This window comes from Vicugna pacos, chromosome 2, assembly GCF_048564905.1.
Source record: "Vicugna pacos chromosome 2, VicPac4, whole genome shotgun sequence".
NCBI lineage: Eukaryota > Metazoa > Chordata > Mammalia > Artiodactyla > Camelidae > Vicugna > Vicugna pacos.
In genome coordinates, this window is record NC_132988.1 from 116952356 (window position 1) to 116969411 (window position 17056).

The following is a 17056-nucleotide window of genomic DNA, read 5'->3' on the forward strand; positions in this document are numbered from 1 at the left end:
CAAATAAGACCTGACCTGCCGGCTGCCGAAAGCACTGGGATGAGTCGTGGCAGAGAAGGGCTTTAAGTGAGGACACCTGAACTCAAAGCCAGGCTTCCTCCTTTCTAACGGTGCCATCACAGGCAGGTTACTTAAACTCTGATTCTCAGCTTCCTTGGCTGTAAAACGGGAGTCATGACCCCACCTGCTGGGGGGTTGGTGAGGATTAAGATGTGGGTTAAAGCAGCTGGAAGGGTCTAGCAGCCGCTCTCAAGGAACACGTGCTTCATCAGGATTCCTTGTCTTCCTCTCCCTGGTGACCCGATTCCCCTCCCAATCACTTTGTGTCCTCAGGAAAGGCCCGCTGTGATTGTGTGCCTTGCCTGGCTCTCAAGAAAGCTGAGACCATGATCCGGTCCAGCTCCAGTGGGTCCTCATTGGCTCAACTACCACCGTGAGGATGATGGTCAGGGCACAGGAAAGCACTGAGACACACGAGGACCTGTGCGTAGTCAGTTTGTTGGCAAACGGGTGAGGACAGGAGTGTCCACTGATGGAGCAGGAGAAGGCACAAGAGTTTGGGGCTGTAGTGGGAGTCCTTCTTGGTTAACTTATTGGCTTTATGATCTCACACTAATCACCTCACCTTCTTAAGCCGCTGAGTTTTGTGATGTGGGTTGGAGATGGTACCGCCCTGTGGCCTGCACATCTTCTGGCCACTGGAAACAGAGAGCAGATCTCTGTCAAATACCACAGTGTGGGGCCAAAACACAAGAAGTGATTAAAAATGAACAGTCCCTACAGAAAGCAAAAACGAGCTTCACCGAGAAGAGCTTTGTGTCAAATGCATTTATTTTCAAAAGTTCCCTTGATAAAAAAAGAACATGTAAGAAACATACAAGGTAAGAACGGACAGCGTGGCCTCTGACACACAGCCCAACCTGCAGGCAGACGTTGCGGGGATGTGAGTGGGGGCTGGGGTCTCCTCCAGACCCTCGGCGAGGTGGGACTGAAAGCAACCAGCGTTCACAGGCTGGTCCTCTGTCCCTTCATGTCCCTTGTGACGCTGAAGAGAGTGGCCCATCTGGGAACGCACAAGACCAGATTAAACTGAGTCACTGAGAGCCGTGGAGGGAAGGCAAGGGTTGGGGGTGTCTGTGTCTTCTGCACGTGCAATTTACATCTGCAGGTTGTACCTTACACACACACACACACACACACACACACACACGCACACGGGCAGGAGAAAGCAAATCTGTCTTCAGACTCCTTTGGGCTAGTTCATGCCCGAGGCCCAAGTGGCCTTTTTGGCATTTAGAAAGTTCTTCTTTCTCCTGGGGGGGACATGCAGTGAGATCTCCGGCTCCTTGGGATTTCGGAAGATAAAGAGCTTTTCGCCGGTGTTGAATAAATCTATGGTTTCCGCCCCTACAATGGGCACTGGGGTCAGTTCGCCGACGGACTCCAGGGACAGGTGCGGCCAACTTCCTTTTCCAGAGAATGCCATCCTCTCTCTGAGAGCGGGACACGTCTTCTTTAATATGCTAAAGAAAGAACAGAAGATCAGGTTTGACATTTTTGGCAACTGACCCTACCGAGTGTCCCAAAAACTTCCTCCAGGAAAACCCCTTTGGGTCCCTAGGTCCTCAATCAAGTGTCATTTTAAAGAAAGGTTCTTCCCTTTGGTTGCCCTGGGATGAGCTGAAGCCTGTGGCCGTGGTGTGCTGCAGACAGCGCTCACCGACTCAGGACTGTTCACTTTTCCAGAGTTTTGTGAACCTGTCAGCAGCTTGGAACCAGCTAGGGTGGGAGGGTTTCACACGATGGAAGTTGGCAAGAGCTGCAGATCAGAACTCCCGTCTCTTCCCCCACCGTCCTGGCCGATTGTGAAACATTTACTATGACACTGCTGCCTGTGGGCCTCCCACTCAAAGCAGGCGGATAGAACCTGATTATAAAGCCGAGTCAGAAGTTAGGTAAAACGTGTTGGAAATAGAACAGAGTGACAGGCTTCGGAAATATCCCGAGAAAGGACGGCCGTGATCCTGCCCAGGAGCGGTCCAGCCCCTAGGTCCTGGCTGCACTTGCTAACGGCTCTGACTCCCTCTGAGAGCCCTGGACAGCCTGAAAGCCACAGGGTTGTTTGCCCAAGCAGTGCGGGACGGGGCCAGGTCACTGGGGGCCGATCTGCCGGAGGCTACTGGAGGGCTTGCGGGCTCTTCCTGAACAGACGTAGCGGGTCAGGCTCCACCGCCACCGCCACTGACTCCTGCCCCTGCAGCGAGCGTGAATCTGAGTAAGGATTCGAAGACCAGACTCTCCTCCTCCCACCATCCGTCCACAGGGCCTGGAGGGAGAGCAGGACACTGCCAGGAGCACAGGGAGCCGGGACGGTGCGGCCAGCGCCCCCCTGGCCTGTACCCGCACCGCTGGCGCCTGTGCGCCCAGGACCGCCTTCGCGCCCCCACCTTCACCCTGAGCAGCTGACCTCCGTTCCTCGGTGGAGCGCTTCACGTTTGCACGGCTTGAATTTCACTGTCTTGCTTTGTGCTCAACATCCGCATCTAATTTCTCTGGGACTAAATTCTGATTCCCAGCCTGCTGTGATCAACGGCTCCTAGACTTTAATCATGGACGGTTCAGGAAGTTTGGTCTTAGCACCTTCACCGGAGCTCTGAGACATTTTGGAAGGGGCAGGACTCGGATCAGACACCTCCCTTGGACATCGGCTGTGTCCAGAGCACCCTTTGGATATCACTTTTTAACCTGTTCCGAATCTGCCTGATGTGACTCTCCCTCCACGTCCCCTCTGCGGGGAAACGGGGGAGCTGCTTGGTCTCGTGTTTGTAGCGAGCTGAAGCCACTCTGCCTCTCACCTTCCTCTGCTCTCCAGATGTGCAGCAACCACAGCTAACAGAGAAGGGCACTTGGCAGAGGAAACTGAGGGACAAGAGCACCGGCCTGGAGGTTCAGGGACGTAAGGCCACGACTTCCCGCCTGCAGGCTGGGCCTCTGCCTCGGGCTGCTCTGAGCTGGGGAACAGTGGCCGTGGGACCTTCCCCACTTTCTGGAAAGCGGGGAGGCTCCATGCGGCGAGACAGGAGATGGCTCTGTCAGCTATGGAGTCCGCACATCTATAAAGAATTATTCTCCATCTAATGGGAGCCCATTTAAAAAGAGCCATTAGTTAAAATAAATCCCACAATTACAATGCTAATAAAAATCAGGAGAATCTGCTCCCACTGACAGCCAGAGGCTTATCTTCAGCTCCTAAACAAAGCCTGCTTTGAATAAAGATTGTGGTCCTTAGGGAAGGAGTGTCGTTGGTGAGTTTGCAGGAACCCTCCCTTCGTGGCCCCCCCACCTCCCCTCAGGCTCACAGGCAGCCTGGCTGAGCCCTCCCAGCCCACCGAGCAGACGCCCTCCTTACCGCTCCTTCCTCTCCTGAGCCCAGAGCATCTTTTCTAATCCTCTGCTTATCAGTTCTCCTCGAAGTTTGCTCTCCAAGTCCTGCCACCAGCCCTGGCGTTTCCTGAAGGTGAGAAGGGAGTGTGCTTATATTTTCAAAAAGAATAGAATCTCCAAGCAATGTGTAATCCTAAAAAGCCCTCGGGGACTTCTCTCTTCTCGGTGACACGAGAAACCCTAACCCTGACCTTTCACTGTTGGTTCCCTCACTCACTCCACGAACACTGATCTAGCAGCCTAGTCAAGACACGATCTCGGCCCGCAAGGGGTCCCCAGTCCAGGGGTTCCCGACAGGTACCAGGTGACATCAGTCAGATAGAGGAAGGCTCCCTAGATGTGAGGACACTTGAACTGAGTCCCGGCGTCCCAGCGGAGGGAGGGCAGGCAGCATCCGTGAAGGAATGGGCTTTACGCGCTGGCTTGTGTATGGCCCAGCTCTCCCACTGGAGGGGACGCTCCGCGCGGCAGGACTGTCCCTCACTCTCCCACGTACACTAGCGCCCAGGACAGTGGCATATAAGGAGCTCAGCAAGTGTTTTATGAATATAAGAATAAGAATGTTGAGAAGCACAGTGGAAGCTTGGAAGGTGGGCAAGGCAGGGAGCCCTAATGCCACGTGATGGAGTGTGATTCTAGAATGAAGAAGGGACATCCTAGTGGAGAGGGAGGGGGGAGATGTTCACGGGATCGGACTCAAGTCAATAAGACAGAGTGGGACTGAGAGTCCTGTCTGTGCCCAGCTCTGGCCAAGTTCATACTCTGCCTTGCCTGGTGGTAGACAGGCTGGGCCAGGCTCTCTGTCCCAGGAGTCCAGCTCCTGGGCAAAGGAGGCTGGTCCTCTGAAGGGCACACCCAGAGAGGAAGGCCCTCATCCTGTCCCGGTCCTGCCTGTCCAGGGAGCCGGCGTCCAGCTTTTCCTGGATTCTGACGGGCCCCTCACTCACCCTTTCTTGCTTAGTCAGTCGTTTCTGCTGCTTGAAACCCAAGACCCTGGACTGATGGTGTGACCAGGCACCAGGCACTTGGAACACTGGAGTAGTGACAGCCCTGCCCTCAGTTACTATGGCGAGTGGCCTGGGACCCAGAAGTCATCCAGTCCACTTGGCCATGTGGTCGGGCAAAGAAAGGGTGTGTCATGCTCATGGTGACAAGCTACCTGGGTGCTCCAGCTTTGTCCCACAGCAGCCTGCCCATCCCAGCTCAACAGCCTCCCAAACTAAACTGAACAAAGGGGAACTCCACAAACAAGGTCCCCATGAGTGGCTCTCAGGCACAGGTGGCTTCCCTGTGACCACGCATGTTCCAGCTCCAGGGTCAACTCCAATACCTGCCCTCAGCATGTTCTTCCCTGACCGTGCACTGGGAGAGACCAGGCTGAGACTTGTAACTCTGACTTGCCCGCAAGAGCCCTGGCCACACCCACACCCAGCGCCGGCCACACCCACCCTGACCACGCCTTGCTGTCCCTGACCACGCCCATACCAGCCCTGACCACTCCCAGCCCTCAGCAGTGCTTCTGACCTTTTTAAGTCAGGGACCCCTGTGAGTCAGGAAAAATAACGTACGTATACACTTATCGATGCAATCACGCAGTTTCAACAGACTCCTGGGCTCCGAGACGCCCATCCCCAGCCTCCCCTGGATCCTGGTTGAGGCGCCGGCTTCACTGCCTGGCCTTCTGCACTTGCAGGTCTGGTCGTGGCTGTCCTGGTAACCTTCCCGCTGCCAGAATCTGTTCTCAAGTGGTACCGCTGGCTGCCCCAAACCCACCTTATCCACAGCCCCACTTCCTGCCTTTCTTTACAAAGAGGCTTTACCGACCGAATTCACACCTGGAACTTAACCCTAAGGAAAGTATCTATCCAGCATTACCCGTAATTGAGGAAAAATGAACCCAAACCAAATGTCCAGTAACAGGGTAGCAGTCACATACACTGTCCTACACACCTAGTGGAATAACAGGCAGCCATTAAAAATAGTATCTATGCAGATGTTTCAAAAGTATGAATTTTAAATTGTTAATAAAAATAGCTGAAATATAGTCTAGATAGTGTGATAATTAGAAAGACGTTTACACATGAACAAGAGTTGAAAGGTAATATGCAAACTTGCTTCTGCTGTGAGGTTCTGAAAAGCAGGCTGCCAGGTTGTATGTACTGGGATTCCTACACACACACACACACACACACACACACGCAGCACACACTCAGCAGACACATTCTGGAGGAAGAATTGTAACAAAATGCTAACAGCCGTTTTCTCCAGCTGATAGAACCATGGCTGTTTCTCTGTCTTCTTTTTCCTTTATGTACTTGTTGTGCGCATACGGCATATTTACAGCTCAAGGACACTTTTTTCTTAAAAGTCTACTGGAGGAATCAATTGGTGATGAAAAGAGAAGCTGTGGACAAAACACTTGGGCTACTGCGACTTAAAGAGGATTCATGGCGACTTGGATGCTGTCTGCTCCATCTCTTGGATGCTGTAATGAAGTTCCCCTGGGAAGGCGTGTGCTTGTGCCCTTGGGGTCCTGCTCCCTCCTGCATCTGTTCTCCTTATGGGACCTCACTCACTGTTTTCCAGAGGCAGCCCGACCCTGCACTCACCGCCTCCTGCCCAGATCGGTCTGCACCCCGCCGCCATCATTCTCCACCACGTGGTCCTGATGCTTCTGGCCGATGGAGTCCAGCACGGCCAGCAGCTCAGGCTGGGAGGCTGCGGGCAGAGCCACGCTCAGGAGCCGGCGCAGCGTGCTCCCCGGCACCATCGTCAGCTTCGACAGGTAGGAGGCCAGTCTCAGCTCCTAGAGGGGTTAATGCAGGGAGCTCAGAGCCTCACCGCTCTAACCTTGATGGACAACAAGTTTTCAGGGATTAAGGTCTTAGGACTTCTTGTCCCAGGGAGATAAATATTTTAGTGGCTCGGTCTTGAAAACATGCTCCCAAATTCACAAAGCTGTCAAAAAAACCCTAGTTGGTCTGCAGCCTCGGCTCGCATGGTGATCTCAAAGCCTTCACCCATCCCTTCCGACTCACTCGTCGCAGCTAAAGCCCTGGCCTGCAGCGGGGCCGATTAGTCATTTTCCCTCCTCCTACTCATGTTCCGTGAGGCGATGGGGCTCAGGGGACACAGCACAGGCTCTGGAAACAACTGAAATGTCCCTAAACCCGTGGACAGTTAAAGAAATGGGACACCTGTCTGTGATGAAAAGAAAGAACTGGAGGACCCTTAGGGCATCAAACTGCACAAAAAAAGCCGGCGTCCACAGCCACACCCTGTAGGGTTCCATGTGAATAACATTCCAGAGCTGACAACATGGGGGGGGGTAATGGAGGCGGGGAGTGGATATAACTAGCGAGGGGGAGCAAAGCAGATCTCTGTGGCGACTGAATAGTTCTGTGTCTTAACTGTGGTGTCGGTCACATGGAACTACATGTGATAAAATGACACTGAACTGTACATACATTTTACATCACTGTCAGCTTCCTGGTTTGGATATTGTACCAGAGTTCTGTAAGATGCAGCCTCTGGGGGAAGCCGTGAAACATGGGTCGGGGCACTGGAACTCTCGATGCTAGCTTTGCGACTTCGTGTGAATCCGCAAGTATTTTTTCAATGGTTAGAAAAAGAGAGTGCAGGCTCTCGACTCCCCCAAGCCTGCGCTGGCTCCCAGCCCCGCTGCACAGAACTGTGTGTCTCTGGGTAGTGCCTTTATTTTCCTCTGTGCCTCAACTTCCTCATCTGTAAAATGGGGTGACCATAATACCTGCGTCAAGGGGTTTTTGAAGGACAAACTGAACTGGGGGCTGTAAAACTGTTCCACGCTAGGAAGATACAACACAGGAAGCACTTTTACAGCAAAGCCAGGAGAGCTGGATGCTGAAGGGCCAGCAGCTCAAGGCTGCCAGTTACCACGTCCCTTCCTGTGGGGAAGCAGCTTACTAGTGGACGCAAAGCAACGGGAGAGAGACGGAGAAGCAGAGAGACCCACCAAGCGTCCTCTGTCTCTTGGGCCCCTAGAGCTCAGCCCTGCTCTTTTGGAGAACAGTCAGGGCATCAATGCGTTCCCTTTACGCTCAGACTCATTTGAAATGAGTTTCTGTTACGTTCACCTAAAAATAATTCTGACATTACAAGACACCGGGGCGCCGCGCTCGACAAATCGTGGCCACTCAGCGCGGGCCGGTTGTTGCTTTTGTTACGGTATTTGTATGAGCCTCCTGCTGCGGCTGTAACCCATCACCACAAACACGCAGTGGCTTCAGACAACACACGTTTGTTCTGCAGCTGTGGAGGCCGGAAGACTGAAATCAGTGGCACTGGGCTAGAGTCCAGGGGTCAGCCACGCTGGCTCCTTCTGGGGGCTCCGGGGAGAATCCGTTTCCCGGGCACCTCCAGCCTCTCACTGCCGCCTGCATTCTTTGGCTTATGGCCCCTCCCTCTGTCTTCAAAGTGCTTCCTCCAGGCCCTGCATCTGCCATTGCCACGTGGCCTTCTCTTCAGACTGTGATTCCTCCTGCTTCCTTCTTTAAGGCCACTTGCGGCTACACTGAGGGCCCATGGCAGTCATCTAGGCTAATACCCCATCTTAAACTCCACGATCACATCTGCAAAGTCCCTTTTGCCATAAAAGGTCCTATTCGTAGGTTCCCGGAATTAGGATGCAGACTTGTTTGGTGGGCCGTTATGCCAAATGATGAGGACACATTCATTTATTCACTCAGTTAACACTATGATGGAGTCCTTCTGGGGGCCAGACCCTGTTCCAGGCACTGGAGACAGAGCAGTAAGTGACACAAAGTCTCTGCCTTCACAAGGCTCACAGGTGAAAGACAGATGGTAAACCTACAAGTAGACTGTGTATCAGGTAGTGGTACGTGGGCGTCAGGATGGGAACAAGGCAAGAGATAGAGACAGAGGGTGATGGGAGGAGGTGGCCGATGTCTGAGATGGGTAGCCAGGGAAGGCTCCTCTGAGAGGTGTCGTCTGAGCAGGGACCTGAACGAAGTGAGGAGCCACACGCCCATGGAACAGAAGAACCTTCCAGGCAGAGAGGAGGCAAGAGCAAAGACTTGAGGTGAGGATGACCTGGCACGTCTGATGGAGAGCAAAGGAGGCCTGTGCGGCTGGTGTGAGAAGGAGAGTGACAGGGGATAACGTGGGACAGGTGGTTTGGGGGTCAGATTGTACAGAACCTTTTCACTAAGCGAGATTTTGGCTTGTCTTCACGATGAGATGGGAAATCACTGCAGGATTTTAAGCAGCAGGAATGCCATGAGCTGATTTTCATTTTTAAAAGACTACTCTGATGACACAGGGTCAGTGGACCATCTGCAAAAAGAGAGGCAGCAGGACGGAGGTATTTCGGGCAAGAGATGCTAGCAGCCTGAGCCAGAATGACGGGAGGGAGCGGTGGGAAGTGACGGGAGGGGGCACTAAGATGGCAGAGCCAGCAAGCTTCACTGAAAGACGAGAATAGAGGATGACGCCACCACCTCTCACGTGGGCTGCTGGGTGAACAGAGGTGCCATTTGGTGAGACGGGTGGTGCACGTTTGGGGGAGAGAACCCTCAGTCACTTGTAGCTCTGTTTGGACAGGCTATGTCACGTGTTTCACAGGTGCCCTAGTAGAGATGTCGTCTCACGTGCAGGGCAGGTGTCTGGAGACGGGGTTAGACAGTGACCGGTATGTTGATGGCGCCAGCAGGGGAGCGAATGTAGCTGAGAGGAAAGGAGGTCAAGGACCAAGTCCTCAGGCCCCCAGCATCTAAAGGCCATGACGCAGAGCAGCATCCAAAGGGGGGCCTGGCCACAGACAACGTGGGGCCGGGAGAGACCAGGTGTCTGTGGTATCAGGAGCCAAGGAACATGCCCAAGAGGGCGGCCAGCCAGGTGCCGGAGAGGTCAACAAAGACGAAGACAGAGACCTGACCCCTGGATTTGGAAGCATGGCGCTGCTTGTGAGCTTGACTGATGTTTTTAGTGAAGTGTTGGGGAAAGGTGATATTGTAAGTACCAAACCTCCTTCCTTACACCCACGCGCTTCCTTCTGCCTAGAACACCCTCCTCCCCACACTGCTCTCTGCCTGGCTCTCTTCAACTCATTCTTCTGGTTTCTGCGTGAGTGTTGGCTTTTCTGGAAGCCTTTCCTGACCCCATATGCTAGGACGGTGCCTCTCCTCTGATCTCTCATTGGTTTTTATCAACTCAGCTACAACGGTACAATTTCTTATGTGTCTCCAGTGAGGTTTCAGGATGGGGTCAGTATCTTATGCCTCTGTCTCCAGCATTTGACCCAGTTCCTGGTACAGAGAAAGAGATCAACAGATGTGTGTCAAATAAATGATGGATAAACCTTGACTTCATAAACACCCTGCAGATTCCCTGAGGCAGAGGCTAACCCTGCATAGCTGGGGTTCCCCCTGGTGAATGTGGGGAACCACAGGCTCATGGCCATGGCCTTCCCAGCCCGGAAGTTTACTGACCAATGATCCTCAGCCCATGTCAGGTCACTGGGTCAAGTCTTCCCAAAGGCGGTGACACAGAAAGCATCTGTGTGGACCACGTTGCTTTAAAGATCCGGAGCCATTTCTAGAGACTGAAATGAATCACAGAGCAACGCAGGAACCAGATGTCCATGCAGGGGAGGGTGGCAGGAAGCTCACACTTGCCAGCAGGCCCTGCCTGTCCCTCTTTCCTGCTCTGCTTCACCACCATGGGACTCGGCAAAGATTATCATTGTCTGAGTGTATCTTGGCATATTTCATCCTTGTCTTTATTTTTAAGAAATACTACTTATTTTAAGGAATCCAAACAATGCAGAAAAGCACAAAGGTTAATGTTAAAGTAATTATTCCAAGTGCCATTATCCAGAAATAATTATCAGTAAAATTAGGCAAGCTACATTCCAGGACTCTTTCTAGGTGTATATGTAAATAGATGGATGGATGGATGGACAGATAGATGGTAGGTGGATGGATGGACAGACAGACAGACAGATGGACTGATGGATGGAGGGGCATAACTGTAAAAATGAGATCATAATCCCCATAAAACACTACTCAGTCTATGTATCTGTGTTGTTGATTGCCTGCTCTTCCCACTAGCATGTCAGCTCCCAAGGGCGGGGACTGCATCTTTTCTGTTTGCTGCTCAAGTCCCGGTGCCTAGGGTAGCCCTTGCCACTTACTAGGAACAGAGTAAATATTTACGTAAGAACAAAGCCTCTTCAGAGGATGTCGGAGTCTTTGTAGTTCAACTGACTCCAAGTCACACCTTATGAGGTTAAAAAAGAATTCCACTCTGTTGTCTACAAGTGGCCACAGTCATGCTGGAGCCTCGAGGGAGTAAAGGAGATGAGTTCAGGGAGCAGCACAGAGGGGGTCCAGCCTCTCCCTAACTCAGCACAGGGAAGCTTCTTGTTTGCTGAGTTAGTACCACTCATTTTTAAATGAGCACCCTGCCCATTTTATCCATGAAGCAATTAGGAAATACTTTGCTTCAAAGGGAATTGTGCAGTAGCCTTAAGTGGAGTGAAGCAGAGCATTTAAAGGAAGAAAAGTTGATTTAAAACCAGCTCCACCACTGACTGGGACCTTGGTTAAGTCACATCACCTCTCTGACCCTCAGTTTCTTCATCTGTCAAGTCATGGTCCCCTCCATGTCTCTTGTCATCAGTCGGCTAATACCAGCTGCCGCTGGGACCATCACCATAACAGAAAGGCTGATGGATGTGCAGCAGTGCCTGGGGGAGGCGCTCCCCACCGCCAGGGTCCCCAGAGCAACAGCGAGCATTAACCAGGATGATGTGTGATGTATCTAGCACAGAGCAGGCTTTCAGAGTGTTATCTTCATATTGTCATAAATATGCAAAAAAAGGAGCTGGCAAAGTTGCATAAATATGAAGACATGGATGCTAATGTGGAAAGTATCTTTCATGCAAATTTTGTAATTCAAACTATGTTGTCCCTAAGGCACTGTAATCATCAAGAAATAAATCAGAAGACAGAGAGGGAGAGGGAGAGAAGAAGGTGGAGGAGGAATGAGAAAGATTAGGAGGAGCAGGAAGACAGGGAGGGAGGACTGTGTTTCCCTGGTTATTCTTTTGCCTGATACAAAAAAGAAACAGGCAAAATACAGGACTAATCCACATAGAGGGTGATGGTTAATTTTATCTGTCAACTTGTCTGGGTCACTGAGCCAAGATAGTTGGACAGACATTCTGGATATTTCAGTGAAGGAGCTCTTGGATGAGATTAACATTTGAATTAGTGGGCTTAAAGCAGATTGCCCGCCACATTGTGGGTGGGCCTCATCTAATCAGGTGAAGGCCTGTATAGAACAAAGACTGACCTCTGAGCCAGAGGGAGTTCTGCCAGTAGCGGGGTTTTGGACTCGAACTGCAACACTGGCTCTTCCCTAGGTCTCCAGCCTGCTGGTCTACTCTGCCAGCCTATTGGACTTGCCAGTCTCCATAATCACATGAGCTAATTCCTTAAAGTAAACCTCTCTTTCTCCCCCCCTTCTCTTTCTCCAACCCACCACCCAAGTCCTTGTGGTTCTGTTTCTCTAGAAAACCCTCAGTAATACACAGGGCCTGGAAAGAAAGAAATACACTTGACTAGACTTTGCTGGAGGGACTATAAAAGGCACAGGGTGATGAGAAGAGTCACCACCCCCTGACTGGCCCCTGCGCTCCAGGGCTTCCATGCCAGCAGCATCTAATCTTTATAGGACCAATTCTTTAGCAGAGTTCACGGTTTAAAAGAGCCAACAAACTAGAAACGAACCTGGATGAAATTCCACGTGTGACACTTTGGCCATCTGTCAAGTCTCTTAGTAACGAAGAAGAAAGAGAGGGGTAACCAAAGTGAGGGTGGGAGGTGGCTCAGTTCGCACAGAGCCCCAGGCCAGGGGCCTTATCTGCTCGGCAGGGAAACCGAGCAGGAAGAGTACACCCTGTGTAGTTACCAACTCCAGGCTAAATCCTGAGCTCCCAAGGATCGGAGATGAGCCCTGGTGCCCTCACGCCTTGGTTTCTCTATTCATAAAATGGAAAAGATAGTCCCCAGTTCCCAGCTTTCTGCAAGTAGTAAATGAATAACAGACACAAGGGCCTGGGATGATACTCAGTGCACAGCAGGTGTTCTGAAAACTTCAGCTCCCTCCCCCATCCCGTTTTGAGCTCAGGTAATTCTGTAGGAGATGTGGGGGAGGAAGAACGTGGCTCCAATCCCAGCTCCACCTGGCCCCTCAGTGTGAACTGCAGCAATAATTTCCCCTCTGCGTGACCTGCTTGTGAGGAGGTTATGGGAGAACCTGCCAGACGGTGAGATGAGGGGCAAGTACTCTCCTGGGTCCTGTCCTGGGTAGGCGCTCCCTTGCTGCCAGTATCTAGAAAGCCCAGGTCAGCTCTCATGTCAAAGAGGAAAGAGCCACATTAAGTTCACCAGGGGCCTTCACACTTCTGGCATTGATCTTGGCTTCCTGTTTGGTGTGATTGGCAGAATAAGGGTCTCCAAGATGTCCATGCCCAGGACCTGTGAATATGTTGTCTTCCACGGCAAAGGGACTTTCTGTAGAGGTGATTCAGGGTAAGGATCTTGAGCCGAGATTACCCTAGATTATCTAGGTGCGTCCAACCTCATCATCACTTGAGTCCTCAAGAGCAGGGAACATTTCCCAGTGTGGTAGGTCAGAGAGAGATGTGACGACAATGTAAGAAGCATCAGAGAGATACAATTTGTTGGCTTTGAAGATGAAGAAAGGGAGCCATGAGCCAAGAAATGCAAGCACCTCTAGAAGCTGGGAACAGCTCTCAGCTGACAGCCCGCAAGGAGATGGGGACCTTAGTCCTACAACCACAGTGAACCAAATTCTGCCAATTACTTAAATGAGCAGGAAACAGATTCTCCCCAGAGCCTTAGAAGGAGTGCAAACCTGCCAGCACTTGGATTTTAGTCTGGCAAAATCCACGTAACACTCCTGACCCGCGGAGCCGTAAGATAATATATTTGTGTTCGGGCGGTAATTTTTGACAGCAGCTTCTGCTGATACTTCTGCTAAAAGTTAATACAAGTGGCGAGCTGTGTGTGCCTGCGGACAGCCTGCCCGATTCTGCTTGGCTGGACACCTGAAGGCGCCCCCATCCCTGCTCCCTGCTGGCCATCTTTTTGGGGACTGAGAAGGACGTGTTGGTCTGGCAGCCCCTGACCAGCGGCCAGGGGTCCTCGGACATGAGTAGAATTTACTTCAGGGACTTCAGGGCATGCACTTCCTCGGAGAGGAAAGACAGCAGGGTTACTGTCTACTTCTCCTTCTTGACCTGAACACAGACACGGTGGTTGGAACTCCAAGAAGGGAAGCTGGAAAGAATCAGAGTGCGACGATGATGTCATCGAACTGAAGCAAGGTCAGTGACATCCACCTTCAGTCGGCTAGTGATTAGCATAAGCCACTGTCACCAATCACGTTTGCTGGGATTCACAGAGACCAGGAAGCCCACCTTAGGATGCACAGAAAACACAGCTAGTAGCAGACGTAGGTCAGTGGTCCTGCATGTGGCTCCGTGCGCACAGCCTTGGGGCTCGGCCTCGGGAAGGGAGGCGAGAGCTGCTGCAGCCCTGGCCAAGAATGAGCCAGAACCTCCAGGCGCAACACAAAGTTGAAAGGTGGGTGCAATCTCATAGGCCCCTTTATGTGGCCCAGATTTCAGTGACCAGCTTTGTTCCTGGGGGATCCTTCTCTGTATTAAACTTACTTAAGACTGGGAAGAAGGTTTGGGTGCCTGTCCATCACAGAAAAGAAACTGACCAGGGCAATAATCACTGTGGTCACTGCAGCGGCCGTGACCCCTGAGCGAATGTCCTCTACGTGCTGGCCCTGGGCTGGGGTTTTCACCCATCTGCTTGGCAGCTCCCAAGATTCGTGTTTTCATCCCCGTCCGGCAGGTGAGGAAACGTGGACTCTGAGAAAAAGGTAAAGTGACGTGCTGGCAAGGGGTGGAGCCAGGGCGTGGCTAACGTGGTCTCACCTGGCCGTACAGGGTCACAAAGGTGTCGGCCTCCATATTCTCCAGCAGGTCTTCAAGCACAACACTGCTCTCTTGCTCCTCTCTCAAACTAGGGTGAAAACAGAGTCTATATGAGTCCAGTTTTGTTGTAAAGTGACCCGATGAGCAGATCATCTAGTTACTTAAATCACAGAGGGTCACAAATCTAATCTACAATATATATTTTTTCAAATCCGTCAAAAGTTATAGCCAGAAGAAGCTTTTACCTCTTCTTACCCAGATTACTTTGCAAGTAATGGCTGAGGCAGGGCCCGCAGGACGCAGTGCTCCTCAAAGTGAGGAGCTCTGTAGGAGCCGTGGGGACTTTCCTGTGGCTTTGCAGGGCAACCCGTGACCTGTGTGGCTGTTAGCATGACTGAGGCCATCTTGGGTGCTAACAGTTTCTCCTGTTCCTTTGCTGACCCGCCCAGGACGGTGCTGTGAATCACTTCTCTGTTATCAAGGGCTTTGTAGTTAATAGATACTGTTTGATAATCATTCGGACCAGCTGGCCTCTGTGCTCTGTTAGTCCCCAGTGACGAAACCTTCCCTGATGTAGTCTTAGTGCCCCTGAGGCTGGTGACCCATTCATAAGTCTTGACTTAGGAATGTGCGTCCTGTTTCTAAGCACCTACTCTAGGTTAACTATCAACCTGTCCCAGGGGCTCCTCGGCGGCGTTGGGGGCAGCTGTGAGTGCTTCCGGATTGCCGTCTGCCTGACCCCACCCTGTAAGTTACCCAGTAATAAACAGAGCCATCGGTTACATGGAGCTGCCTGCCTTGTTTCTTGGTCTCAAGATGCCTTCTCAGTCCGGTGAGCACTTTTTGTCCCCTCTGCTCTCCAACAGTGATCCTACTTTAAAAACTCTCCATTTTAGCTCCCATGCCTGTGCTCAAGAAGACCAAGATCCGGGATTTTGTCCACCGTGTGCCCTTGTTGAAGTGGGCCCAGAACCATCTCCCAGGGGTGGACCTGGCTCTGACCACAGAGGCCGGGTGACACCTTGTTACATGAGGTCTCCATCGGTTTCCTGACTCCCCCACAGGGGGTCTTCGGCCGATCCCTTGGCCGATTAAAGTTGGCGTCCTGGGCTATCCATCCTGCATTCTCGCTGGTGGATACAATCCAAACCCTCTGCAGGTACATTTCATGTAAGCAGCCTGATCACCAGCAATTTCTTCCATGACGTATGGAATATACTAGGGGAGAAAATACCCTAAACTCCTCAGTCAGGTCTAAATAAAGTCAGCTTCTCTGAGCATTTCCCTCTGACCAAACAGATTCAGTCCTTTACGCAATTATTTCAGTTAAGCAGAACTGCACTTTGATGTTGTCCTTACACAGAAAAGCATTACATTAAGTACGTTAAAGTCACCCATATTCTCACCTCCCAGAAATCACATCTGTTACAGTTTAGCCTATATTCTTCCAATTAATTTGTGTGTGTTTTCAAAAATGGAATCATGCACCCTATCCTTTACACATCAATTTTATATTCACAGTAGAAAACTATGAAGCTGTTAAAAATTAGGTTTTCCAAAAGATATATGACCCCCTACATTCATTGCAGCACTATTTCCAATAGCTAAGATGTGGAAGCAACTAAGTGTCCATCCATAGATGAATGGATGAAGAAGACGTGGTGTAGGTATAGATAGAATGGGATATTATTCAGCTGTAAAAAAGAATGAAATCTTGACATTTGGGCAACGTGGATAGACTTGGAGGGTATTATGCTGAGTGAAATAAGTCAGAGACAAACAAATACTGCATGACTTCACTTACACGTGGAATCTAAAAAACAAAACAAACAAACAAACAAAATAGAAACAGACTCATGGATACAGAGAAGCAACTGGTGGTCGCCAGAGGAAACAAGGGGTGGAAGGATAGTTCATATGGGTGAAGATTAGGAGATACAAACGTCCAGCTCTAAAACAAAGAAGTTAGGGGGATGCAATGGACACACGGAGAACAGTAACGTTGTGACAACTTTGTACGGTGATGGATGGTAACTGGTCTTGCTGCAGTGATCACCTCGTGGTGTATAAAAACACTGAATCACTATGCTGCACACCTGAAGCTAATATAATCTTGAATGTTAATCATAGCTCGAAAATGAAGAGACCTAGGCTCTATAAAGGGGGAAATATATCTTTTCAAGAGCTCTTAATGCCATGATGCAAAGGCTAATTATCTAATGTTAATTGAAAAAGGAGGCCAAAAACAACCACAAAGATTGAGGCTCCGTCTGTTTTATAATTTGCAAAAGCAGAATATAAAACACTATGTTTATGGTGAGGCCTGAGTAAGTCCCGTATTCACTGCCTGGTCCCAGTGTTGATCCCCAGTCTGGCTCATGTGCTGCGACCATGTAAGATGTTGCCATTGGGGGAAGCTGGGTGACGGGCCCATGGAACCTCTGTGCTAAATTTCTTGTGCGTCTATAATTATTTCAAAATAAAAAAGTTGAAAAATATAATCTGTAAAACCTCAATGTTAAATATTAAAAAGGAATCAATATCAAATAGAGATTAAAAAAATCAAGTAAAGGAAGA

General features: G+C 50.8%; 1 protein-coding gene across 9 annotated transcripts in view; it reads right to left on the minus strand.

Moving 5' to 3' along the window:
• Positions 1 to 824: 824 nt before the first annotated feature.
• The window catches only part of EVC2 (EvC ciliary complex subunit 2), a 120110-nt gene continuing 103878 nt past the window's right edge, over positions 825 to 17056 (minus strand). For 4 of the 9 annotated variants that reach the window (XM_072946390.1, XM_072946419.1, XM_072946405.1 and 1 more), the window contains 4 exons: positions 14480 to 14567; positions 6054 to 6250; positions 3410 to 3511; positions 825 to 1523 (listed from right to left, as the gene is read on the minus strand). In XM_072946390.1, coding sequence (XP_072802491.1) covers positions 1256 to 1523; positions 3410 to 3511; positions 6054 to 6250; positions 14480 to 14567 — 655 coding nt within the window. In that variant the 3' untranslated portion in view covers positions 825 to 1255. The other 5 variants (XR_012062804.1, XM_072946411.1, XM_072946401.1 and 2 more) reach the window with 5 other exon arrangements.